The 27,709-nt window shown below is 38.5% G+C and overlaps 1 protein-coding gene across 1 annotated transcript; it reads left to right on the forward strand.

Moving 5' to 3' along the window:
* The first annotated feature begins 1,047 nt into the window (after window positions 1–1,047).
* On the forward strand, window positions 1,048–25,359 carry sta (stubarista 40S ribosomal protein SA). Its single transcript, XM_053778530.2, has 7 exons — window positions 1,048–1,204; window positions 4,777–4,912; window positions 8,747–8,952; window positions 10,338–10,496; window positions 15,804–15,925; window positions 22,888–23,119; window positions 25,262–25,359. The coding sequence occupies exons 2-7, from the start codon at window positions 4,780–4,782 to the stop codon at window positions 25,334–25,336; spliced, it is 927 nt and encodes a 308-aa protein (XP_053634505.2). The 5' UTR covers window positions 1,048–1,204; window positions 4,777–4,779; the 3' UTR covers window positions 25,337–25,359.
* Window positions 25,360–27,709: the final 2,350 nt, after the last annotated feature.

Genomic DNA, 27,709 nt, shown 5'->3' on the forward strand with positions numbered 1-27,709 from the left:
CAAAATTGGCAGCAAGATATTCTGGACACTGTTTGTGAGCAATTTTATAAACTTGATTTAACCTCAGTTGTTTTACTCTTTTCTTCAACATTCAGAATATCTAACTGTTGTAATTCATCCTGGTCTACATGTTCTCTTGGACTCAGGTCCAGGATGAATCTTACCATTTTGCTCTGGGTGAGTTGCAGTCTATCTTTCAGTTTTTTTTTGTCAAGGCAGAGTACCATGAAGAGCAAGCGTAGAAATATAAACACATATGCAGTATAATGTGATCCTTTATTGACTACGTTTCGTCCACATAGTGGGCTTTTTCAAGTCACAAACAGATCTTTTGTAGATGAATGGTTCAGAGAACCGACATGTTGATAAATTAGACACATGTGCAACTCTTGGGTATCTTTATTGAGGAAACGTTTCGCCACACAGTGGCTTCATCAGTCCATACATAGGAGGGACTGATTACCTCATTCTCCTCCTGTTCTTCAAGTTTCTCCTATGTATGGACTGATGAAGCCACTGTGTGGCGAAACGTTTCCTCAATAAAGATACCCAAGAGTTGCACATGTGTCTAATTTATCAACAAACAGATCTGTTTATTGACGTAGTCAATAAAGGATCACATTATACTGCATATGTGTTTATATTTCCATTGTGTCGGTATTTTATACCATTTATTTCCAAGAGCAAGCGTAGTTCATATGACATTGTATAAGGGCTAGACATAGGGTCCTGCGAGCCTCAGTAGGTAGACACTCTGCTTGTCTGTAGAGGAACTTCAGTCTGGCATTCGCCTTCTTTACTACACTGTTTCCCATCAGTTCTGACATGCATGGGTTATAAGGGATTCCCAGATATTTTACTGAGGTGATGGACTCTCATAACCGTTATAAAAAATAATGCGTTATGTTCTGAATGTTTAAATCAACATTTTTAGTTTTCAATGTGAAGTTTTACATAGTTAGCCATGAAATAAGCTCCCAGTTTTCTCTTTAAATGCGTTCTAATCTTGGAAAATATGTAATATTCACTTCAGCTTACAAAAAATATGTTGCGGAGTAATTTTGGTGCGATAGATATTTCTAAATATTTTAGTGAGTAGGAGGCAATAAAGGGAATTGGAAATTATTAATGCATGGAAATACGAGTGTTAGATTCAATTCCGAGTTCTTCTTGATGTGATCCTGCCGAGGAGCGGATAGCCGCCGTGAGTGTCACATTTATTTCACCTCTTAGCGGCTTGGGGGAGTTTTAGTGATCACAGAATAACATATAACTGTCATTGAGTTAGGTCTTTATGGGTTTTTGCTGAATTAAACTACAATACGGTTGTGAGTGAGTGGATGTTTGAAGATAAATAAGTACGGTTCTCCATCACCGTATCTGGTGAATGTAAACAATGTGTCAAATTTTTCTTGATATACTAGTATGTTAGCATAGTATTCATTTCAACATATTCATTTGTAATAAAAGGTACGATATTAGCTCTGAGCTCTTTCACATGTATCATCAGAGATATAATAGTTTGGTAGTTACATGCACCCATTACTTGTGAATGGTACTTAGAAGACGTGTAAATAAGTACGTTTAATTAGGTACATTTACACATACGTACAGTTTCGCAAATTTTTGATTACAGGTATCATACATACATAGTAACATAGTCAATTTCTAGTTGGGCTGGAAAAAATGCTTCTGGTACTGGAAATATTGTATGCTGTATTTGTAGCTGCACGAGTTTTACTTGCGGTGTTCTGCCTTCAGTAATTATTTCATTGTGTAAATATAATAAAAATAATTAGTTGTAGGCCTAATTACCTTCTTTCATTGCGTTCCATTCTTTCACCATTAAATTTACAACTGTGATCTCTTGTTTTCCCCGTTGAACATAGTAAAAAGTTCTCTTAATTGCTCTTATCATTTTATGACCTTGAGTGTGGTTATAATTTTAACACATTGGCTGTTACTTTTTTTTCTTTGGGGGGGTTATCTTAGGTAATTTACATTGTATGATAATTGTACTTATGTATACCCGTACCGAAATAAACTTGCTTGCACCCCTCTTACTTTTTTGGGGGGGTTATCCTAGGTAATCTACACATATGCTGCTATGTATGATAATTTATGTAACTACGTGTACCTGTACCTGAATAAACTTACTTTTAAACTTTTTTTTCCCAAGCCATTTTGTAACTTTTCGAACCATTTCTGTTGGTTCCATTTTTGTTTTGTTACATGAGAGCATCACACTGCAGTTGCATATTTTAATTTTGGCCTAACATACGCTGCAATGCAAAATCTTGATTTAACAGATTAATGGGGGAGGGCGAATGTAAGTGTCCTGTAATGCCATTTATCTATTAAATCCAAATGATTCTTCTTTTCCATGATTGCAATAATGAACAATTCTGGAATCTGGAGTTTATTAAATCCAAAATCAATTTACCCAGTGGAATGCAACAATAAACCATCTTGGAAACAATGGAATTTGCCTGGACAATATATTTTGTCCATATTCAATACAGGGCATGGCAGTGACTCCTCTCCTGTAATTACACACTAGTCAAATATTTGTTGCAAACTGCTTTCTCAGCATTTCTCCATCCCTATAGTATTTAAAAGCTATCATTTACTAACTTTTCTGGATACAGTTAAGGAAGAGTAAACGTGTAATCATTTACTAAATGGTTATAACTATGACCATAATTTTTAAAAGGGTGGACTGGTAAGCCAGCGGAAGGCCTCGGTCAGATGACCAAAAGCTCCAACGGTCGGTCATCATATGACTAAGACCTGCGTTAGGAAACGCTTGTCCTGTTTCCTGACAAACCTTACCTAACCATGTAATCATTGTCTCGTGGTTGGTTGATAGCCACCTTAACTCTTGCGTTGAGGGACCAGCTTTCAATCCCTGACAGGTGTAGAAATGCAGGTCATGTTTCCTTACATTTGTTGCCTTCTCACCTAGCAGTAAATAGGTACCAGGGTGTTAGCTGATTGATGTGTGTCACAATCTGGGGGAGGGGATTAAAGGACCCCTTCCGCCACTGGAAATAACCCATGTGACATCTTGGATTATAACCCTTTGAGTTATAATCCATACAAAATCTTGTTTTAAAATTATTTTTTAGTTTGTCAGTGTAGCATTTATATGATCTATCGCAGCGCTGTATAGCCTTTGTGGTTTAGCGCTTCTTTTTTATGATAATAATATATGATCTATCAGTAGTGAATTTTTTTATACCTAATCTCAAAATCCTATGTTTTTATAAACAATCTGTTATGTGGAAGATTGAGACACGTATGCAACATATGGGAATCTTTATTGAAAAAAACGTTTCCCCATAGTGGCTTCATCAGTCCGGTACAGAGCAGAAAGGTGTAAGGAGAGGAGGAGTTTGAGCTAATCAGTCCCTCAGCCTGGAGTGTGTGTGTTCAGTCCATCACTAGTAGAAAGTTCAGCATAGGCCCAAAGAATTTGCTTATATACTGTAGTCAGGAGAGTTGAAGCAGGAGGCGGCGGGATCACAGTGGAGCCATCCACTAGTATAAGTAAGTCTTCGTCCAAAGGTTGGACAAGTGTTGAATTCTTCGTTTCAAGATTACCTCAAACTCCTCTCCTTACACCTTTCTGCTTTGTAATGGACTGATGAAGCCACTGTGTGGCAAATCGTTTTTTTCAACAAAGATTCCCATATGTTGCATAAGTGTCTCAATCTTCAACTTGTCGGTTTTCAAAACCATTTATCACATCTGTCAGACGCTGCAACATTATGGGATCTTGATACAAGGAATTCTTCAACACTTGTCCAACCTTTGGACGAAGACCTACTTACCCTAGTGGATGGTTCCACTGTGATTCCGCCTTCTGCTTCGACTCGCCTGACTACAGTATAGTATAAGCCACTTCTCTGGGCCTAAGCTGTACTTTCTACTAGTGATGGACTGAACACATTGATTCCAGGTTGAGGAACTGATTATCTCAAACTGTTCCTCTCCTTACACCTTTCTGCTTTGTATTGGACTGATGAAGCCCCATTGTGTGGCAAAACGTTTCTTCAATAAAGATTCCCATATGTTGCATAAGTGTCTCACTCTTCAACTTCTTGGTTTTCAAAACCATTTATCAAATCTGTTACGTGGCCCAATTTTACTTTCATTTCCATAACAAGCATTTTATCATAGTTCATCTTTCACCATGTATGCTCAGTTTATCTAGGTAATCTTCATTTTTATTGTTTATTTTGCGTAAGATTTTTTGTATCGTCCATAAACATCCATGTAGCATGGGCCAGTAGGCACTCTTCCAATGGAAATAAGTCGCTTTGACTTTTTTGGTTATCCTGGGTAATTTACAAGTGTTACTATATATACCATAATTTGTGTAACTATTTGTGTACCTGTACTTAATTTTTATTTCTTCAGATAAGTTATTTCTGTGAATTATAAACATTATAGAGGCATGTGTAGATATTTGAGGCACCCTACTAGTGACATTTTTTCCAAGAGGATTTTTTTTCCCTCATTCCTATATTTTCCTGTCGCAGTCATTGTCAGAGTTTGTATTTTTTTTATTCCTTTTATATTTCATAATTTCCAGATTAGTGTCTATTGATTTTTTGTTTTAAATTAGGTAAATCCAGTTTACATGTTCATTTTGTTTAGTACTAGAAATGTAAATTCTCTGGTTCCAGTGTTGATGATTTTTATAGATGAACCTTAAGGAATAGCTATTTTCTTTTTCTGTTTGTAAAATTAATTTTTTTTTTTTTTTTGCAGATCATGTCGGGAGGACTTGCTGTTATGAGCCTTGAGGAGAATGATGTGACAAGGTTTCTTGCAGCATCAACTCATTTGGGTGCCAACAATGCAAACTTTCAGATGGAACAATACGTCTTCAAGAGGCGTCAGGATGGTAAATAAATACTACATTTGTATACAGTAATTGAAAAGATTACATAGTATTGTTTTTGTCAATGTTCATTTTTACAGTGAATAATTTTTATTAAACCACATGATTTCCAATTGTATGCACTTGAAGGATAGTGTATGCTTCAGAGAAAGGGGTTAAGAGTTTTGCGTAATGATAAGGAAACCTAATTGAACATGGCTTTCATCAAAAGTTGCACCATCATCTATGGGTGCACGATTGGATACATTATCAGTCTGTGCTAACTCGTTCCACTCATCGAGCTTTGGAAATGAATAAGCTTGTTTAGTATACCATATAGTGTATGATGGTTATTATTGAAAGAATTAAAGGTACAATGAAGAGCTGGATTGTAAATGAAAAAGGAAGCTTTAGACCGTGTTTACATTGAAGCGTACAAGTGAACAGTATTTAGGTAGGTAGTTTTCGTTGTATTTATAAATTTAGAAAGGGCGTATGATAAGGTGGGTAGGGAAGCAATATGGCAGATGACACAAATGTATGAAATAGGTAATAGGATACTTATAACAGTTAAGAGTATTTATGAAGATAATGGGGTTCAGGTTAGGGAACACGCAGTAATAGTAAACAGAGTAAAGTCAGAGGCGGCTACAGTGAAAAGCTCTGTCCTACATGGTACAGTATTTGCTCCCATCCTTTTCCTCATCCTCATATCTGACAGACAGAGATGTAAGCTACAGCGAATGACTCCCAAATTTGCATGACAGTGTCTTGTCCGTTGAAGACACTGCAAGTCTCCAAGCGGACATCAACCAAATCTTTAAATGAACTGCAGAAAATGATATGAAGTTAAATGAAGACGAAGTTCAATTACTCTTATGGAAATTAAAACTGTATTGGAGTATAAAACAAATTCCAACCACACAATAGACCAAAAAAGTAATGTGAAGGACCTGGGAGTGATAATGTCAGAGGATCTCACTCTCAGATCACAACAAAGTATCTATCACATTTGCTGGGAAAATGATAGGATGGATAATGAGAACCTTCAAAACTAGGGATGCCAAGCTCATGATTGGAACAAACTCCCGAGTACAGTTATAGAGGCTAAAACATTGTGTAGTTTTAAAAATAGATTAGATAAACACACGAGTGGGTGTGAGTTGGACCTAACTAGCTTGCGCTACTAGGTCTGATGCCGTGCTCCTTAAGTGGAAGTGACCTAACTAGGTGGGTCATTGGGCTATGCCAGAGGGTGACACGGACCTGCTTCGCATGGGTCAGTAGGCCTGCTGCAGTGTTCCTTATGTTCTTAAGTCTCCTGTTCTCTCTAGGCTGGAATATTGCTGTACACTAATGGCCTAAAATTTTTTTTTTTTTATTTTTCGTTCGATTTCTTTCATTTTTTTTGTACGTAAAGAAGCACCTTTCAATAGTAATGTGACCAAGTTTCAATAAGATAGCTCAAAAAACAACTGAGAAAAAAATTATTTACTAATAATCATACATAATCATACATATTGCAAGGTACCGTCGAAGTGGGACTTGGAGAAGCTGTTTTGGCATTATCTACGCATAAAACAATGCTAAACTGTATTTCTAGTGGATTGCCGTTCTGTAATTTATCCTTTCTTCATTCTTAAAAAAATAAATTTTGTATGTTTTTTGACTTTCAGCCAAATATCTGACTTTTGCCCTCACATAAATCAAAAACAAATTATGATATCTCAAAAAGCGATCCACTAGCTTGTAAAACAATCTTTCCTTTATGTTCTCTGTGAATTTCATTACATTCCTGCTATTATTAACTTAGTTACTTGCTCATATATGTGAATAACTTACTTCCGAGATAATCCACGAAACAGCCGGACCACCTTTTTTTTTTTTTTTTCCGAGAAAATAACATTTTTCTCAGTCTTATACTGCATTACGAGTGTATATCATAGTTAACCATGTTCGTTTTCTCTAATATAAGGACCCTGGAGGTGAGAGAAAGAGAATGTAAGCCCCTCTCTGAGAATGGGAATCTATTATTCCCGATGGAGCGCTCTGGGAATATTCCATATATTATTCATTCTGGAGTATTTACCATACTTCTTTGTTATTTATATTGTTTATTATGTCATATTAGATCAATTGTGATAGATAAATAAGCCGTAGAAGCTATAATAGCGTTATATTGAGCCATATTCCCCGGCCACCCCCGAGACTGGAATTTTCCATGACGTCAGCAAAATGGTGTCGGGAGGTTCCTGGTTGGTTGGAACTCTACGTATAAGTCCCACCTACTGTATTATGATGCCAAATCGTCAATTATTATCTTAGAAAGAATAATACAGTAAATACACGAAAAAAAAACGGAAAAAAAAAAAATAAATTGACGACAGGTGAGCACACCTGTCGCGGGTGGTGACGTAACCCTAGGTGTATTTAAATGACCATAATTCCTTGTAGGAATGTCGTAGAACAATGATTCTGGTACCATTGTGTTGCCAGAGAGTTAAGCTATTTTTCTATAAGATTAACTCAGTTTGTGAATTTTTTTCGGAAAAAATTTTTCGTTCGTGTAATCCCGGAATTCCGCCTTAACACCATTGAACATCATGCTCTCCACTACCCACTGGAAAACTGCTTATATCTTCCTGTAATTTTTCAGTGTCTTCTACCGAAGTGACTTCAATGCTTATTATAGTGTTATCTGCAAATAATGATACAAAACTGTGATGGGTGTTCTTATCTGTCTGAGGATGGGAAACAGCATTGCTAGCCAAATGGACTAAGGCACTTTGGAATTTTGGCAGACTTCTCAGGAGGCATGCTAAAATATCAGGGGGTTTGAGTCTTGGCTAGTTGCAGTATTGTTATTTGCTTAAAACCACTTGTTCATGGATGCATTAATATGTAAGACTATAGTGGTACTAACACACTTGTATGGGTGTGAAGCATGGATTGTGAATGTTGCAGCAAGGAAGAGGCTGGAGGTAGTGATGATGATGTCTGAGGGAAGTGTGGGATGTGAAAATTATACAGAGAATTATCATCATCCAATCTCCAAACTATTAGTAGTTTGGAGATTATATGCAGGGCTACTAAAAATATTATTGAGAAAATGAGGAGGGATTGTTGAGATGGTTTGGACATTGAGAGAATGGAGCAAAATATGACAACTTGGAGGATGTATGAATCCGTAGTGGAGGGAAGGTAGGGTAGGGGTCGTCCTAGAAAAGGTTAGAGGATGGTGGTAAAGGAGGTTTCGCATGTGAGGGGCTTGGACATCCAACAGGCCTGTGTAAGTGTGTTAGATAGGAGTGAGTGGATGCAAGTGCTTTTTGACGTGTTATATGAGCACTAACATTTATGAGAGGTTTCAGGGAGAACTGGTTAGCTGGACTTTAATCCTGAAGGTGGTAAGTATAGTGCCTGCATTCGGAAGGTAGGTTGGAGATATTGCAGTCTGGAAGTGCATCTGAACTGTAGTATTGGCATGGCTCTGGCAAGAGGCTGGTGAAGTGAATAATGCTGAAAGTTTTTCTTCTTTTTGGGTCACCTTACCTCACTGGGAGATGGCTGGTTTGTTTAAAAAAAAAGTGGTAATTTGGAATGCAGTGAAACCTTAGTGCAAAGGACTGATAGGGAGGAGATATGCACTCGAACAATAATCTGTTGTATTAAATTGACTATGTAGTGGTCGTAGTCCTCTGCATTGATGACATTACTAGTTAATTCACTTAAGATTTTGGGTAAGCTGCTGGATTCCAGGAATGTAACCATTGTTATTTGGCATTCTGCTATTGAAACTTGGTAAAAAGAACTTTTGTTGCCCTTGTAAGAAAAAGAATATTAATATCCTCCCTGCAGGTGTTCACATCATCCATTTGCGCAAGACCTATGAGAAGATCCTGCTAGCAGCACGTGCAATTGCTGCCATTGAAAATCCTGCTGATGTGTATGTGATATCATCACGCCCCATGGGACAGAGAGCTGTACTCAAATTTGCAAGATACACTGGTGCCACTCCAATTGCTGGGCGCTTCACTCCTGGAGCATTCACCAACCAAATCCAGGTAATTTTTTTCATGGAGTAAAATTAAGATTAGATCATTGGCTGAGGTTTTAAAAGTGGTAGTTTCATGAAGTATATGAATGTTGCACATTTAAGAAATATAGTGGAACCTTGGTTTTTTTCATTAATTCATTCCAGAGAGTCTGACAAAAAGCGAATTTGACGAAAACTGAAGCAATATTTTCCATGAGAAGTAATGTAAATTCAGTTAATCCGTTCCAGACCCCCAAAAGTATTAAAAAAAAAATACATTTATAGAAAATGACTATAGTTTTACATACAGAAAACAGTGAGAAATAAATATAAAGGACTGATGAAATGGATAAATGAACGTTTAATATCACTTTTACCTTTATTGAAGACACATGTTGGTGTATGGTAGACGAGAGGAGGGGAAAGGGAGGAGGAGAGGTTATTGGTTGGAAGGAGAATCCCCCTCCATAAGGACTTCAGGTATCAAGTCCCTATCCAGAGTTACTTCCCTTCTTTGTCTTTTACTGGCACTGGACCCCTGTTGCACAAAAAATCTGTCCAGAAAGGTCTGTTTGTGGTGTCTCTAAGATTTGCCTAAAATGGGACAAGGCATTGTCAATGAACATGTTGCAGACATGGCTTGCAACAGCTTTGTTAGGGTGATATTTCTCCACAAAACTTTGCAACTCACTCCACTTTGCACACATCCTTAATCACTGAAGAAGGCACATTTTTTCCCCACTCTTCCTTTGAAGCAATTTCTTCAGCTGTGATCTGTTGCTGTTCCAGTTGAAGGTGTTGCAGTTCTTCAGTGGCTAGCTCTTCCCCGTGGTCGTCCACCAACTCTTCCACATCCTGGCCACTCGCCTCCTACCCCGTACTTTGCTACGAGCTCTTTCTTGAATTCTGTTGTTTCTCACTACCCTTATCAAAGGGCTGGCACTCAGAACTTTCTTTGGCCCCATGGTGGCTTGTTTAGCAGTCGCACTCAATAAACAAGCACAAAAAATGGATTATTACGAAATGTTTTGGATGAACGCGGAGGGTGATGCTCACTTGACGAGAAACAAAGTCAGAATGACTCAGCGCGTGGGATGCTTTGTGTGGGCTCGGGTAGGTGGACACTTTCGGTATGGCAGACACAAAAACCAAGGTATAAACGAAAACCGGGACAAAATATTGACGAAAAAAGTTGTCGAAAACCGAATTCAGCGAACACCAGGGCAAACGAAAACAGAGGTTCCACTGTATTTGCGCATTCCTTATATGGCCTTTTAGGAATATGGATACACTGTGCACGTTTAACCAGGGGATGCCTCTTCCTTTGTAACTAATAAATTCTGGTCTTTTGTACTTAATTTATATAACTTCTTACTTAATATTATAGACATAAAAGCTTTAAATATTTTACAGGCTGCTTTCCGTGAACCTCGACTGTTAGTTGTGACTGACCCTGCTTCGGACCATCAGCCCATAACTGAAGCATCTTATGTTAATATCCCTGTTATTGGATTTTGCAACACTGATTCTCCCCTTCGTTTTGTGGACGTTGCTATCCCATGTAATAACAAGGTATGTTACTGGAGCAAATAATTAGTAATTAATTTTTTGTTTTTATTTATTAAATATTTTATCCTGAGGAAGTGGTAGGCCCAGTTGATCCTTCTGATGAGCAACAAGTTGATTTTGGCAGGATAGGTATTTTGCTTTTTCCATAGGAGTGAGAATTTTTTGTAGATTGAGGTTAGAGCACTCTTGCCTCTCACATAGCCACTTACAGCTATTCCTTTTCTTACCTCATCCCCTCTATATTTTTCTATGACTTGTGGCTTGCCACTAACTGAAACACATTTGAATTATCCAAGGTTTCTCTTTTTGCAAAAATAATTTTTTGCACATTCAACTAAAGTATGGGAGGAATGAAATTCATAAAATGAACACAGGTAGATCAGATCACAGAGCATTAAAACAGGTCAAAGGTGCAGGAATAATTTTTGGCAGATCTGTCATTTGGAAGAAAACAGTTAGGCAAATGCAGTAAAGGTTGGTGAAATGACAAGGTTTATTATAAGAACTTTCAAAACAAGAAAAACAATATCAGTAATCATAAGCAATAAGGGCAATGTGTGGTGTAAGTATTATGCAGAAAATTCAGAGTGTGGAAATTAGGAGAAGGTGTGGAGTTAATAAAAGCATTAGTCAGAGGGCAGAAGAGGGGTTGTTGAGGTGGTTTGGTCATTTAGAGAGAATGGATCAAAGTAGAATGACATGGAAAGCATATAAATCTATAGGGGAAGGAAGGCGGGGTAGGGGTCGTCCTCGAAAGGGTTGGAGAGAGGGGGTAAAGGAGGTTTTGTGGGCGAGGGGCTTGGACTTCCAGCAAGCGTGCGTGAGCGTGTTAGATAGGAGTGAATGGAGACAAATGATACTTGGGACCTGACGATCTGTTGGAGTGTGAGCAGGGTAATATTTAGTGAAGGGATTCAGGGAAACCGGTTATTTTCATATAGTCGGACTTGAGTCCTGGAAATGGGAAGTACAATGCCTGCACTTTAAAGGAGGGGTTTGGGATATTGGCAGTTTGGAGGGATATGTTGTGTATCTTTATACGTATATGCTTCTAAACTGTTGTATTCTGAGCACCTCTGCAAAAACAGTGATAATGTGTGAGTGTGGTGAAAGTGTTGAATGATGATGAAAGTATTTTCTTTTTGGGGATTTTCTTTCTTTTTTGGGTCACCCTGCCTCGGTGGGAGACGGCCGACTTGTTGAAAAAAAAAAATAAGCAGAAGAGACAGCAAAACTGGAAAAACATAAGAAGGGCTATACAACTTAAATAAAATTAGTATAACATCTCGTCTATTTGAGAGATACCTGATAATTAGCTCTTTCATTGTCCAGACCCCTGATCTGAGAATTGCTCTCTGTCCATGAATCTCCCCCTCCTTTCCCTTTTGAAATGAGAGTTTTTCTGAAGGTAATGAAACTAAAAGTATGAAATTTGATGGGAAATTGATGAAATTATGCTTTCACAAATTTTTATGTGTCAGCACTCTTTACACATTGGCGATTTTACTCACCGAGTCCTATTTTAGGCCATTTACAATGTTCCAGTCAACCAGATTCTTAGTTATTTTGCTAATGTGTCTTCCATTTTATCGATTGTGCATAAGAAACTGCCCAGTCAACTATTTCCACAACCCAGTAAAGTCTTCAGAAACAGGTAATTTGGCCAATTTCAGAATAGTTTCAAATTAGGGTCCAGAATAAACAATGCAGGCATTCCTGGCACTAAAATATTTCCTCTGTTCATTAGCTATGTTCCCAGGCTTTAAACATGAATTTCATTTTGAATTTTTATTCACAAAGAATTTTTATTCACACGCAAAATTAGAAAATTTACTGATATGCAATATGGTAATAATTGTATGAATAATATCAGTGCATTCATGAATGCAAATTAGATCCACCATTTGGATGTGTATTGGATGAATGACACGATTTGTTTACTCTTGAATATTGGCAAAAATCGGACATTTCCGCTACTTTGAGCTTAATTTCAAGCTACTTTTAGTCCTGAAACCAATCAAACTCATCTCTGTTTCTGTAATATGTCTTCCATTCTGTCAAGTGAGACCAAGAAACTGAGAATACAACTATAAAAATCATACGAAATACACCGCAATGGTGCTGTTTTAAACCAAGAAGTCAAATTTTTTTTTCTCGTGCACTACTTGCTGCACAATTTTTTGTGGTGCACACTTACTACATCAACCCATTCTCTCATATAGACCCAGATTTACTGCTTGAAGCTTAACCAAGTGAGCTGAGCTCATCATGTAGTACTATGGCACAGTCAGTGAAAGGGTTAAGAGAGTCTTTCAGATTTTATCCAGATGATGGATTTTTTCAATAACATGGGATATTTAGCTCAATGTTAACCCTTAAATTGTGTGTTGTACATTTCATGTCACGGGAACAGCCTCTTCTCACTTTGCCACGTACTCGTTTACCGACCGCTCGGACTTCTGACCAGCTCTCCAACAAGTATGCAAACCTAAGTACTAATGTAAAATAGAGCTGATTTCCTCTATTCTGTTTATTACAGTATACAGTACACTACTGTATAAGTATTTAAAAATATACTAAAAGTGTTATAATTGGTGCAAAGGTGCCATTAAAAAAATATCTAAAAATGATTGACACAAACACACTACCAGTACAGTATGCTCCTTCCTTAACCCTTTGACTGTCGCGGCCGTATATATACGTCTTACGAGGTACCGTGTTTGACGTATACACACTCATAAATTCTAGCGGCTTCAAATCAAGCAGGAGAAAGCTGGTAGGCCCACATGTGAGAGAATGGGTCTGTGTGGTCAGTGTGCACCATATAAAAAAAATCCTGGAGCACGCAGTGCATAATGAGAAAAGAAAAACTCCGACCGTTTTTTTTTTTTGTTTTAATTAAAATGCCGACTTTGTGATCTATTTTCATATAGTATTTATGGTTGTATTCTCGTTTTCTTGGTCTCATTTGATAGAATGGAAAACATTTTATAGAAATAGAGGTGATTTTGATTGATTTTACTATAAAAAGAACCTGGAAATGGAGCTCAAAGTAGGGGAAATGTTTGATTTTTGCCAATGTTCAAAAGTAAACAAATGATGTCATTGTCTAATATATGTCCAGCTAGCCATTCTAATATGCAGTCATGAATGGGTTGATGTTATTTATACAATTATTACAGTATTGCAGTAGTCTGCATAATAGTAAGTCTTCTATTTTTTGTTTGAATAAAAATTCAAAATAGAAAGCAAAAGTAATATCAGAGGGGCCTGGAGACATGACTGATGAACAAAGAAAATGTTATTTTAGAGCCAGGAATGTCTGCATTGTTCATTCTGGACCTTATTTTGAAATTGTCATATTTTTTAATTTTCATGAAATTGGCCAAATTGCAAATTTCTGACCACATTATTGGGTAGTTGAAATCAGTAAATGGGCAGTTTCTTGTACTCAATCGATAGAAAAAATGGAGTTCTAAAGAAATAGCTATGAGTTTGGTCGACTGGAACAAAGGAATTAGCCGAAAATAGGGCTCAAAGTGGGCGAAATCGCCGATTTGTAAATATCGCCGAGGTCGCTAACTTCGCGAGAGCATAATTCCGTCAGTTTTCTATCAAATTTTGTTTTTATGGTGTCATTACAATCGGGAAAAGATTCTCTATCATTTCATAAGATTTTTTTTTTTTTTTTTTTTTTTTTAATTTTGCAACACCAGGAGACACCTCAGGATTGGGGGTTGACAGTCAAGGGGTTAAAGACCAGTTCGCTTACCGACCTACTCTTAGTAACCGAATTCGTCGTTAAGTGAGGAGAGGCTGTACGTATTTATTTTATTTATTGCACGTGCGCACACCTCAACTGTTTGGGTTGTCTATCTTCTAGGACTAGGCAGGTCCATGCATTGCATCATGGAAAACACTTTCTCAGAAGCAGCACATGTAACCAGGACCTGTCTTGCTTCCACCAGTTTCCCTCCCAGCATATAGTGTATGAAACACAAGGATGATACTTTATTTGTGCCAAATTTATTAATGTAATTCATGATTCTAAAATTAGAACTCGAAACACACTGCAGTATGTAGATCTTTTTCCATGATAACCTGATAGTCAAACAATTTGAATTACTTCAGTGTTTTGAGGAGTATCACACCTTGAAACAGTTTTAATATTGTTAGATTTCCTTGTACGTTTAGAGTATTTGCACCAGTTTATAATGATTGCAATTGGGACTATGGCTTACTCTGCTGCTCCACTTGTTTCGAGTACTAAAATCTTGATGTACAGATATTATGACAATGTAGTATACAGTGTTATGATTTTAGAAAGTCAGTAATTTGGTGTAAACAAATTTGAAAGCATAAATACTGCTATGCTCATGCTGATGAGTGATCATTTTTTGCTAACTTCAGTATTACATAAACTTGATTTTGTATTTTGAGAAATAAACTCTTTAACCCTTTAGGTGTCCATCATGTGCCAGTACATTGTAGTAATCAGTCCATGACATACTAGTACTTTTAATTCCTAGTTCCCTTAAATTTGCTGTGAGTAGCAGATCTTGTCCTAGACAAGAGAATGGGCCCATACAGTGGGTGTGGGTAATATAAAAAATATCTTGCCTCCACCCCACCCCCAATCCCCACAGTGCATGATAAGAATAACTTCTGACTCTGTGTTTTGGGCATTTTGTAGGGTGGTTTCCATGGTTCCATTGGTTGGTTCTGGTTTTTACTACATCAGCTTCAGTTATTGAGACAGCGTCAACCATGACCAGTCATTGAAAAATACCAGTCGTTTTTATTAATCTCTTTCCAAATATTTTTTTCGTCTGGAAAAGTTGCTGAGAAAGACTCTAGTCATTGACTTTTACAGTCCCTTCGTACTTGTTTAGCCTTTTTCATTCTCCATGTGTGCTCCCTTCTGTATATCATTTTTACATTCTTAAAAACTTGTGTGCTGATTTTTCCTTTTTTGCCACTCTTGTTACTTATCACTAATCATTTATCTTCCCATCTGTACCCTCCCCCACTTTAACCACAAACCTCTTCTGTTCGTTCAAGTATTGCATACTTAATCTATCCTGTACTTCTTTGGTCTCCTCACCATTTGTACTTATTCTATCCCACAAGTACATAGCCTTGTATTTACAGTACATAGTCTTACAAACTACACAACTGCCATTGCACACTTGAAATGGTTACTGAATGATAAGTGGGTATGTAATTTCTATTCACTCTCGAAAGATTCTTTAATGTGGTGGTTAACCTGCCTATATTATCTTTTTGTGCTGAAAATTGAAATTATTTCAGAGTCCTCACTCAGTTGGTCTGATTTGGTGGATGTTGGCTCGTGAAGTTCTACGTCTGCGTGGCACCATTTCCCGCAACCTTCCTTGGGAGACTGACGTTATGCCTGATTTGTTCTTCTACCGGTATGTTCAATAATTTGACCTTTTTTTTTTTTTTAATGGAAGAATTTTTTCAAGTGCAAGAAGCTTATTTACATTGATTGGATACATGAAAAACAAAAAACTATGGGTCTTAATACAGTAAATCATTCTCAGTATAACAGATTTTTTAAATTATGGGTAGAATCCACTGTTTAAATTATACTGTTAACACTTTTATTTTTGTAATGTTGGTAAAATTACTAACAGTTTCAGGTGACATTTTATTGTGGCAATGTTGCACTCTTCAGGTGCTTTGACAAGCTCCTGGAGAGTGAAACATTGCCACAATAAAAAGTTGCGTTAGTTTCAAATTCTTCGTGGGGAAGTGAAAAAGAATTCTTCCTCCATAAGCCATGCACGTCGTAAGAGGCGACTAAATGCCGGGAGCTGGTAACTCCTTCATCTGTATAAATTACTAAATTTGGGAAGAAAAACTTTTGTTTTCTTAAATTTAGTAATTTTATACAGGGTGACCTAAAATGAAAAGCTTTTGTTTTTCTTTTTTAGGTCATCCCGCCTTGATGGGATATGGCTGGTTTGTTGAAAAAAAAAAATTTGTTTCAAATGTGTCCTGTTACCTAACATAGGTTTATTTTCAGTGCATTGCAGTATATCTGTAAATTGTGTTCAGTACTCTATTAGGTATACAGAAGAGTACATTAGTGCTTTTTTACTTCTCTTCTGATTTAACAGATGCTTGAATAATATTCCCAATTAGTCCAATACAGTGGACCCCCGCTTAACGATCACCTCCCAATGCGACCAATTATGCAAGTGTATTTATGTAAGTGCGTTTGGACGTGTATGTTTGGGGGTCTGAAATGGACTAATCTACTTCACAATATTCCTTATGGGAACAAATTCGGTCAGTACTGGCACCTGAACACACTTGTGGAATGAAAAAATATCGTTAACCGGGGGTCCACTGTATATTGAGGGGTTACATTGATAAATATTTATAGCATATTTTGTTTGATAGGGCAGTGGTTAGTGCATTCTTTTATCTATGAGCTACTTTAATTAACTCTCAGGCTTTGCACTTTTGCTGACTGTATGCTGCATTAATATTTGAAAATTAAATAATTGTCACCCCTAGTTACCAATTTGTTTAGTTTACCTCTTGTTTACTGTTGCAACACCAAATTTGGCAGAGCTTCAGACTTAACACATTTTTCCAATATTTGATGATGCAGTAGATAAATCTTGAAATTGTAAACCCTGAAAGCTTTTTGGTAATTTTTTTTTTTATAGCAATTTTGTCAAGAAATGCTAGAGAACCTGTTTGAAATAACAGCATCTGGAAATATTCTTTAAAATGTAAAGTCCAGGAAAGGCTGTGATTGTTATTTTATTCATGAATTTCTTTGAAAAAAAAATGGAAACTAACTTATGAATTCCATATTTTCCTTTAAAAGTGAGGATGTGGATGTTGTATACCGTATATACTTGATGTAACCTGACAATGTGCATATAATGATCCCTGACATCTTTGCCAAACACTAACTTTTCATTATCTAGCTTGTAAGTATATTCTAATTTTTTGAGACTAAAAAGGGACAAATGGTTTTAATGCTAAAAATGTTCTAGAGTCCCCCCCCCCCATACCTAAATATTTATAAAAAGAAAAAAATAGCCCAAGCACTTAATTAAAAGAGCACTACAGACGGTCACCTGGCTCATGCTAGGCATTTCCTTATCACTTCTAGCTATTACATAAGAACAGTTGAGCATGGCAGTAAATCTACTAGCAAATGCTAGGCAGGAGTTTTGCTCACAGCCAACACTTACATAAGAATAGAAAATCACTGGAGTAAGCATATTTGCTCATTATCTGCAGGAACTTTTATTGCTAACCATAATCACTATGGCTAATATACATGTGAGAGTTGTTGGATGGCACATGGCTGCCTCGCCTCACATTCCTTAAATTCTTAGTGCTAAATAATTTATGAACTTTAAATATGAGATGATTATATTAGAAAAATGAGATGTGTAGACACCATTACCATTTATTTCCACCAAAATATTACCAGTGGTTTCCATTCACACTCTCAGCAACAAAGAGAACATTACTCAATAAGTGTTCCCCTCAAGGAAGGTTCCTTGATGTTGGTGAGGGGCTCTTAATTTAGGGAATTGGATCTGTGCTCCAGTTCCCTGAATTAAGCATGAATGCCTTCCACATCCCCCCCCCCAGGCGCTGTATAATCCTCCGGGTTTAGCGCTTCCCCCTTAATTATAATAATAATATCAATAAGTGTTGCTAGCCTCTTGCAAAGCTCTGTCAGCTGGTGCTTTTTTTAAGGATGTAGCACCTTGCTATAGAGATGTAGAAATAAATTTTCTTGTAGCTTTCAACACACCAGCCATATCCCACCGAGGTGGGGTGGCCCAAAAGAGAAACAAAAGTTTCTCCTTTTACATTTAGTAATATATACAGGAGAAGGGGTTACTAGCCCCTTGCTCCCGGCATTTTAGTCGCCTCTTACAACACGCATGGCTTACGGAGGAAGAATTCTGTTCCACTTCCCCATGGAGATAAGATGAAATAAACAAGAAGAACTAGAAAGAAAATAGCAGAAAACCCAGAAGGGTGTGTGTGTATATATATGCTTGTACACATATGTGTAGTGTGACCTAAGTGTAAGTAGGAGTAGCAAGACATACCTGTAATCTAGCATATTTATGAGACAGACAAAAGACACCAGCAATCCTACCATCGTGTAAAATAATTACAGGCTTTCGTTTTACACTTACTTGGCAGGACGGTAGTACCCCTCTGGGTGGTTGCTGTCTACCAATCTTCTACCTTTTTCTTGAATATATCGGGGCTAATTTATGAGGTTGACTTAGAATTCCTGTGTACTGTATGTCACTTGTGTGGAATCACTATATTGAGTTAAAGTATGCATGTTTGGTGGTTTGTCCTTCACCTATGGTACAACTCTGTCAAATCAGTGCTTTATTTCCTTTTTAAATCTGAATTCATCCAAACTTCATCCAAATTTACAATATAGCTGACTTATATTTATGAGCATAAGAGAGGAGCACTGTAGTATGGATTCTGGCCTTTACTAGGTAAAGTCTATTCACTCCCACTGATGTGGAAGTCTGCTGTGGTCCTTCCTTTCTATATAGGCGGGCTCCATTTATACGTCTCCCAAGGTTCACAACCCCAAACTATTAACCCTTTGACTGTTTCAGGCCCCTCTCTGAAACTGTCATTCTATGTCACTAAACACGTTCCTAGAACTGCTGCAGCTTGTGGAACTCTTTGAAACATGGGTATATGCAGAGGGGCACTTGACACTCCTCACACATAAAACGAGTGTCTCTGCGTGTTTGTGGGCGTTTTATGGTATGCATACATACATAACACCTCTTCTGAGCATTTTTCTTGGCAGTAGTAGGAGGCAGTTGCATGGGGTAGTGATCACCAGGCCTGAAACGAAATGACATGTGTTGGTAATTTCGTGGGCGCTGGTCTATTGCAGGTGTTGCTCCTTGGTACTTTGCAATTATTTGTCTGATTACTGACAAGCAAAATTCACCATATTTTGGTGTTTTGTTGGTCTTCAACTTGTATATGTTATACGCATTCAGTGTAGAGATATCAACAAGATGGAAAAAAAGTTTTATATACCACTTATAACTCTTGCGTACACAGTCTGCAAACCCAATCTGCATGTCACATTTGTCCACTAAGCGCATATTGAGGTTGTAGTCCATGACAGCTGCAGGCTTTAGAATGGGTTCATTGGTCTCTCTGTTGTGCCTGCCACTGTGTACCATTTCGTTTCGGTGAACTGATGTCAATAATGTGACATCACGTTTGTCATGCCACCGAAATGCCATGATGTCATTGGCAGCAAAGGCTTGCACCTCACCTCTGCGAGTGCCAGCGTCGAACCTTGGCATGTGTTTACGATTACAACGCACTGTGCCACACACGTCTGTCAAGTTCACTCGCAAGAAATCACTGAGTAAGGGGCTTGTGTACCAGTTATCAGTAAATAACATATGCCCTTTACCAAGATATGGTTCCATCATTGTTCGAACCACATCACCAGAGATACCCAATAACTTCATGGTATCTCTCAAAGTATTACTGCCAGTGTACACAATGATATCCAAAACTAGACCACTTCTGCAATCACACAGTACAAATAGCTTTATACCAAAGCGTTTCCTCTTGCTTGGTATATATTGCTTGAATGAGAGTCTTCCTTTGAATAAAATCAAGGACTCATCAATAACAAGCTTCCTGAAGGGATAAAAATACATGCAGCACTTTTGTTTCAGGTACATAAACACATTTCTTATCTTATATAACCTGTTGCTTCTGTCAGGCCTGGTTTTGTCTGAAAAGTGTAACATACGTAACAGTATCAGGAAACGATTGACACCTATAATGTCACTAAAACCTGGAGTTGAAATCAGGCGTTCTGTTGCCCAGTATGTGGTGACAGTGTGCTTATACACATGTGGCATAAGCATTATTGTGGCAAAAAACAGGTACATCTCTGCCACAGTTGTCTCCTTCCACTTGTGTAGCCGTGATTTTGGTGAGAGAATTGTATTTGCCATGGTGTAATCACAGTATGTGTTTGTTTCCCTGACAATGATGTCCATCAGGGGTTCATCGAAGAATAACTCAAAGCAGTCCAGTTCACTGGCATTGTTCCCAAGTGGACATGATGGCTTTATTCCACTTTGTGTTTCATCAAAGTCATGGAGACTGGGAACAAACTCGTCACCGTCCTGCCAATCCCAGATGCGATCTGCTGGTGGGGTCTGGATATTGTACCGTGGTTGTGATTGTGCAGGTTGTGGGAGTGCAGGTTGTGGGAGTGTGGGGTCAGGTGAGGCTGGTTGTTGTGCAGAGTCAGCAGCGTGGGTAGTAGCGTGGCCCGCTGATGGTGCCACATGGGCCGTGCCACCCTCACTATCACCACCACTGCCTGCTCCTTCACTCACATCATTCATACCCATCGTTACAATATCGTCATCTTCACTATCAGGTCGTGGTGTAGGGCCACGGGATGTGCTCCCAGAGTTTCTCCTTCCCCTTGGAACAACATATGAAACACTACCAGACCGCATGCTACGTCGTATATATTGCAGCTTCACTGGGGAATATTCACCCTCACTGTCACTAGAACTGCTTTCAATGACCTTGAAATCACTATCACTATCACATTCACTGCTATCATCTGGGTGTTGTACACGGCCAAATAGTTTCCTCTTTCATCCTGGTACAGGCGAACGTGAACGTGAACAAGCCGGCCCAGCACCAGAGGTGGAAGGTTGTGGGTCATCTGGGTTTTCATCACTAATTACGTTATCCTGGGCACTTTTTCCTGTAACACTCGCTTCAAAACCCTGGAATTCACTGTCACTGACATTTTCATCGCTGTTAGAGCTATCACTTGGGAACAAAAGTCCTCCAATCCGCCGAGGAGTGAGGAACTTCTTACCGAGAGGCATGGTGAAAATGGACTAACAAGATGGCGTTCCCACAATGCACCGCTGGGTCCCAGATTTTTTTCACAGGGTGCACACCGACCACTGAGACCCATTCTCTCTCATGTAGGCCTACCAGGCCTTTCCCGCTTGATTTGAAGCCGCTAGAATTTGTGCGTATAAATACGTCAGAAACATTGGCTCGTAAGACGTATTTATACGTCGTAAACAGTCAAAGGGTTAAGCGAAAATTGACAGTGAGTGGAAAGAGCATTTTTTTTCTTATAGCATCTAAAATGCCTGATAACGTGTTTACATTATCATGTATTAAGTGCTCAATACAGCTGGAGTTTACCTGGAGAGAGTTCCGGGGGTCAATGCCCCCGCGGCCCGGTCTGTGACCAGGCCTCCTGGTGGGTCAGAGCCTGATCAACCAGGCTGTTGCTGCTGGCTGCACGCAAACCAACGTATGAGCCACAGCCCGGCTGGTCAGGAACCGACTTTAGGTGCTTGTCCAGTGCCAGCTTGAAGACTGCCAGGGGTCTGTTGGTAATCCCCCTTATGTATGCTGGGAGGCAGTTGAACAGTCTTGGGCCCCTGACACTTATTGTATGGTCTATTAACGTGCTAGTGACACCCCCGCTTTTCATTGGGGGGATGTTGCATCGTCTGCCAAGTCTTTTGCTTTTGTAGTGAGTGATTTTCGTGTGCAAGTTCGGTACTAGTCCCTCTAGGATTTTCCAGGTGTATATAATCATGTATCTCTCCCGCCTGCGTTCCAGGGAATACAGGTTTAGGAACCTCAAGCGCTCCCAGTAATTGAGGTGTTTTATCTCCTTTATGTGCGCCGTGAAGGTTCTCTGTACATTTCTAGGTCAGCAATTTCACCTGCCTTGAAAGGTGCTGTTAGTGTGCAGCAATATTCCAGCCTAGATAGAACAAGTGACCTGAAGAGTGTCATCATGGGCTTGGCCTCCCTAGTTTTGAAGGTTCTCATTATCCATCCAGTCATTTTTCTAGGCATATGAAAATTACATGGGACATACCAGAAAGCTCTCTTGTAGCAAACTCGCCTTATATTTTGTCACATTTTAACTGGGAGGCTGATAAGTAATTTAAATCTTCATACAGCCATGGTTCTACGTAAACTTGTTCATATGCTGGAATGGCTATTCTTTCCAGGCTAGGTATCATCATGGATTGTATGCATGTCTTTCTATTCATCCCAGTTTGAAAGCTTATACATGCTGAGTTTAATTTTCATTACAGGACCATCATTATCTACATTAACTTTTTCATTTTCATTATCTTTATTGCCCTGTGACCTGAAACGACTGATACTAATTAGTTCTACTTTGTTACACCTTTTTAATCTTGGTCTTCAGACTTTAGTTGTTTCCTTCAATTTTTTTCCCTTTTTCTGTTCATGCTTTGATTGCATTGGCATTGAAATTGATATTCCAAATTTGAATTTTCATTAGTGACCCTGAGGAACAGGAGAAGGAAGAAGCTGCCAAGGCTGAGGCTGCCAAGGCTGAAGCAGAGGCAGCTAAGGCAGAAGTTCCAGCCCCAGAAACTTGGGTCAGTGATGTAGCTGATGCAGAGGCTCCTGTTGCTGCACCTGTCACACCTGTTGCTGCTAGTACAGCTCCAGTGGCTGGTGTGGGCATACCACCTGCTGCTCCTGCAACTGTTGATGACTGGGGTCAAGCTGTAAGTCCTATTTATTTTGTTTTTGTAGAACACTATACAACTGACAACATCCTCGCTGGTCAGACAGTCACAGTTAGCAGATGAAAGATCAAGCCTGCTTCTCTGTGCTAGTAATGGCTAACCTGTGAATTGGTTTTAGTCCCTCACATATATGATAATAAAATTGATCCATTGTTGTGACTGATGTCCATTATTTCCTTCTGTACTTCCTTCCTTTTTTTTTTTTTTAAAGTAATCTTTTCTTTTGTGCATTTGTTGAAACTAACTAATGTCACTTATGCAAAAAATAAAATGGATGGGTGAGGCAGTCAGACAAAATCATAATATGGAAACAAAGGCAGAGAATATTGGGTACATGTTGCCTGCGGGGATGGGACGATTCAGTTTTTTTTTTTTTTACTAATACCTTCAAAATTAGCTGATACTCTTCTGATGACACTGATACTTTGGTATATTCCTAGTTAACTGTGTGAATAAATTGTTATATGTCTTGTATACAGTACCAAGTAGTGTGATTAGTAAGGTAATTTGAAATACAGTGTACAGGTCTCCCCCAACATTCACGTTTTCAAATTTCACGGGCTTCACACATTCGCGAATTCCCAACTGCCAAATTCCCAGCCGCCAAATCATATTTAAGTTTCCTGCCACCTGCGAGTCCCTACTACCCTCCCTCTGACCCCCGCAACTGGCAGCCAGCCCTCCCACCACTCAGTGTGGTGAGCGTTTTGTTTGTTCATTATTTGCTATTGAACTAGTGTAAATAATGTAAACCCATTCATGACTGCATATTGGAATGGCTATTCGGACAGGTATTAGACAGTGACGTGTTTACTCTTGAACACTGCAAAGAATTAAACATTTCTGCTACAGCTAATAATAACAATAGTAACAATAATAATAATAATAATAATAAATATATAATTGAAGAAGGAAATTGTACAAAAATACGAGGGAGTGGTTGACACATCGTCAGTGTGACTTTGTTTATGCTGGAGTGAACATTAGTCTCCCTGCTCTTCCAAACATTTCACAATAATTCATTGTGTTTGGTGCTTGTAGATTGAGTGTGACTGGAGTGGTAGAGGCAGTGACTGAGGCAATGGTATTTAATAACATACATGTTAATAATAATACATGTTATTAATAATATGTACTATAATTATTATTTATAACATATATGTTATTAAATACATACATGTTATTAATAATAACATGTACTATTATTATTTATAACATATATGTTATTAAATACCACTGCCTCAACTGCTGAATTATTGTGAAATGTTTGGAAGAGCAGGGAGACTAATGTTCACTCCAGCATAAACAGTCACACTGACGATGTGTCAACCACTCCCTCGTATTTTTGTACAATTTCCTTCTTCAATTATATCATTTATTATTATTATTATTACTATTGTTATTATTAGCAATAGCAGAAATGTTCGATTCTTTGCTGTGTTCAAGAGTAAACACATGATGTCACTGTCTAATACCTTTCCTAATAGCCATTAAAAAAAAAATAATATTGGGGCACCAAACATTCACGGTTTTTCAACATTCGCGAGGCTCTTGATCCCCTAACCCTCGCGAATGTTGAGGGAGACCTGTATAGGTATTATACAAGAACAGTTTCTTTTAAAATAAACACCACTAAATGTGTATCAGGTGTTTGCACTAAAATGCATGCAGATTTTAGTGTGAACACCTTTAGTTTCTATACATTATTTTGAAAAGACAGACTTGATCAAGAAGCACTTTGACAAGTGTGAAGATTATTATGATAGTGAAAGTTCTTGAGATTGTACGAGGGAAGTTAGGCACCATTATATTGCTAAAAGGAGGGTAAATTCATTGTTGCAATAACTGCAAAACGCAGGTTGGTCTTAGTTGGTGAGAGTGAATTGATTTAATTGATGTGTCAAATTTTTGGAGGTATTGGTTAATGCTAATAATATAGGTATTGACTTAAAATTGAGTATAAGTATCAGAAATAAATTGGTATCATCCCATCCCTAGATTTTAACAAGGCTGGGTGTAGTTAACGTCATGCAAAATGAAAAAACAATGTGTTAATTCTCCTGAATGTCTATCATTTCTTATGATAAACTGTTTGTTTTAAAGACTGTGCTTCTTTTCCAGGGTGATGACTGGGCTGCTCCTGCTGCTGGAACTGGCGATGATTGGGGTGGTGCAGGTGATGGTACCAACTGGTAAACCTCAATAAATAATAGTCATGATCCATTTCTCTCTCTGCCCTCCAGTATTATATCACTTCTTGAAGTTCTGTTTTGAAGATAACAGGTTGGGGTGTCTTTAGTTACCTTATAGTGATGTTTTTGAAGGGTGTGCAAAAATTGTGCGTTTATTTGAAAACTTTTGCCCCAGATATGACCAACATTGTGAAAATTTCCACTTGTTTATGGTACGCAGGAGGGAGAGATATATCATAATCTACACTTGGAAAATCTTGGAAGGAATGGTCCCAAATCTGCACACAGAAATCACTCCCTACGAAAGTAAAAGACTGGGCAGGCGATGCAAAATGCCCCCAATAAAAAGTAGGGGCGCCATTGGTACACTAAGGGAAAACACCATAAGTGTCCGGGGCCCAAAACTGTTCAACAGCCTCCCATCAAGCATTAGGGGAATTGCCAATAAACCCCTGGCTGCCTTCAAAGAGAGAGCTGGACAGATACCTAAAGTCAGTGCCGGATCAGCCGGGCTGTAGCTCGTACGTTGGACTGCGTGCGGCCAGCAGTAACAGGCTAGTTGATCAGGCCCTGATCCATCAGGAGGCCTGGTCATGGACCGGGCTGCGGGGGCGTTGATCCCCAGAATAACCTCCAGGTAACCTCCAGGTAACCCCTCAAGTATTTTGAGAGTTTACTGCTTCCCCATGAACTTATTTTTTTACAAATGCTGGGTGTCAGCACTGTCCCAGCACTCTTGGTACTGAAATTAGGCACATTCAACACCTGGATATCTATTTTGAAAATGTACTATAACTGGAAACAGTGGCAGGAAGACAGACACTTGTATACTGGGGTCAGATAAGGTACAACAGTTATGGAGGCCCCAGTAATGAAAGTATATCATGTCCAAGGTTAGATCAGAAGTTAACAAATATGCTTAAAAGACATCATTTGTACCAAGATTCCATTGTATTGTTGTATGAGACAGTCAGTACATTAATGGTTTGCAGTGTTGACAAACTGAAGAATTTGATGGTGTTCTGACCCTAATGGGTTTAGTGCTTAAGTTTATTATTATAATACTCGTGATGCTGTGAGGCACCTCAAGGGGAGGTTCCTTGGTGTTGAAGGGCTCTATAATTGAGCATGCATGTTTTAAATTTCCTCAAACATAAGACCCCTATGGGTTTATTGCTTTCCCATGAATGTAATAATCTGCATGCTAGTAGAGATGCTGATTGCAAAAAGTCCCTGGCACATTTTTAAGCACTGCTGGGAAGTGCAATGATGCCTTAGTCACCTGTATATAGTACTGCAGATTAAAACTAGAGCAGAGACCATTTTAAAATATTAGTACTACTCCACTTGAAGCAACTAGCAACTCTACTGACATAATGCAAAATCTGTAACCATAAACCCAACAACCACAACCATTCATTTTGGCAGTCATCCTCTCCACTTTTTATGCACAAGCAAACAGACTAAAGTAAGAAATTTCTTATTAACTTGATTTTTCCCTACGTGAAACTTCTTTCACTGTCTAAGCCTCATGACAGTACAGATATTGCACAGGATCACATCAACTACATTTTTAGGTAGCTCTTATTTCTGAGAAATAAATTGAAGGTTTTTTTTTTTTAGGTGTCCAGAATACAACCCTATTTTTCTCATTTGTTCGTATCATTAGCTGCTATTTCATATGTGGCATAGACTTCAAGGAACATAACCTACTGGAATAATGGGAGTTGACTGATCTCCCTCCTGATCCTTAGAAACTTGCCACAACAACTTGTCTTGCACCGGGAGAACAAAATATTCCCAGAAGTTGGTGAAAAGCTCTTGATCCTAGCAATTGTAGCAATTCTTTCATTGCAATGACCCTGATTGCCTCCCAGTCTCCACTTATCCTACCCTTCTTTGGTCTGATCAGTCATATTGCGTGTTGAGCACACCCTACTCTGCAGCACTATATTGACCTTTGAAGGTTTAGCCCTTATCTATGATCGTAGTGCAGCGCTGTATAGCCCTTGTGGCTTAGCGCTTCTTTTTGATTATAATAATAATAATATGATCGTAGTGTAATGCGTACACTTATTGGGTCGACCCTGAATGCCTCTGATTCTCCAGGTGATATATAACCCCTATGAGTTTTGGTGTAGGAGGTAGGTTACTGAAAGCAGTGAAGAGCTTTTATGAGGATAGTGAGGCTCAAGTTAGAGTATGTAGGAAAGAGGGAAATTATTTCCCAGTAAAAGTAGGCCTTAGACAAGGATGTGTGATGTCACCGTGGTTGTTTAATATATTTATAGATGGGGTTGTAAGAGAAGTAAATGCGAGGGTCTTGGCAAGAGGCGTGGAGTTAAAAGATAAAGAATCACACACAAAGTGGGAGTTG

Source organism: Cherax quadricarinatus, chromosome 25, assembly GCF_038502225.1.
Source record: "Cherax quadricarinatus isolate ZL_2023a chromosome 25, ASM3850222v1, whole genome shotgun sequence".
In the NCBI taxonomy this organism is placed as follows: Eukaryota; Metazoa; Arthropoda; class Malacostraca; order Decapoda; family Parastacidae; genus Cherax; species Cherax quadricarinatus.

Excerpts from the sequence above, each read along its gene's own strand:
- sta (XM_053778530.2), top strand. The coding sequence starts at position 4,780 with ATGTCGGGAGGACTTGCTGTTATGAGCCTTGAGGAGAATGATGTGACA. Across the intron at positions 10,497-15,803 it reads CTATCCCATGTAATAACAAG|AGTCCTCACTCAGTTGGTCT; the intron begins GTATGTTACTGG and ends AAATTATTTCAG. Across the intron at positions 23,120-25,261 it reads TTGATGACTGGGGTCAAGCT|GGTGATGACTGGGCTGCTCC; the intron begins GTAAGTCCTATT and ends CTTCTTTTCCAG.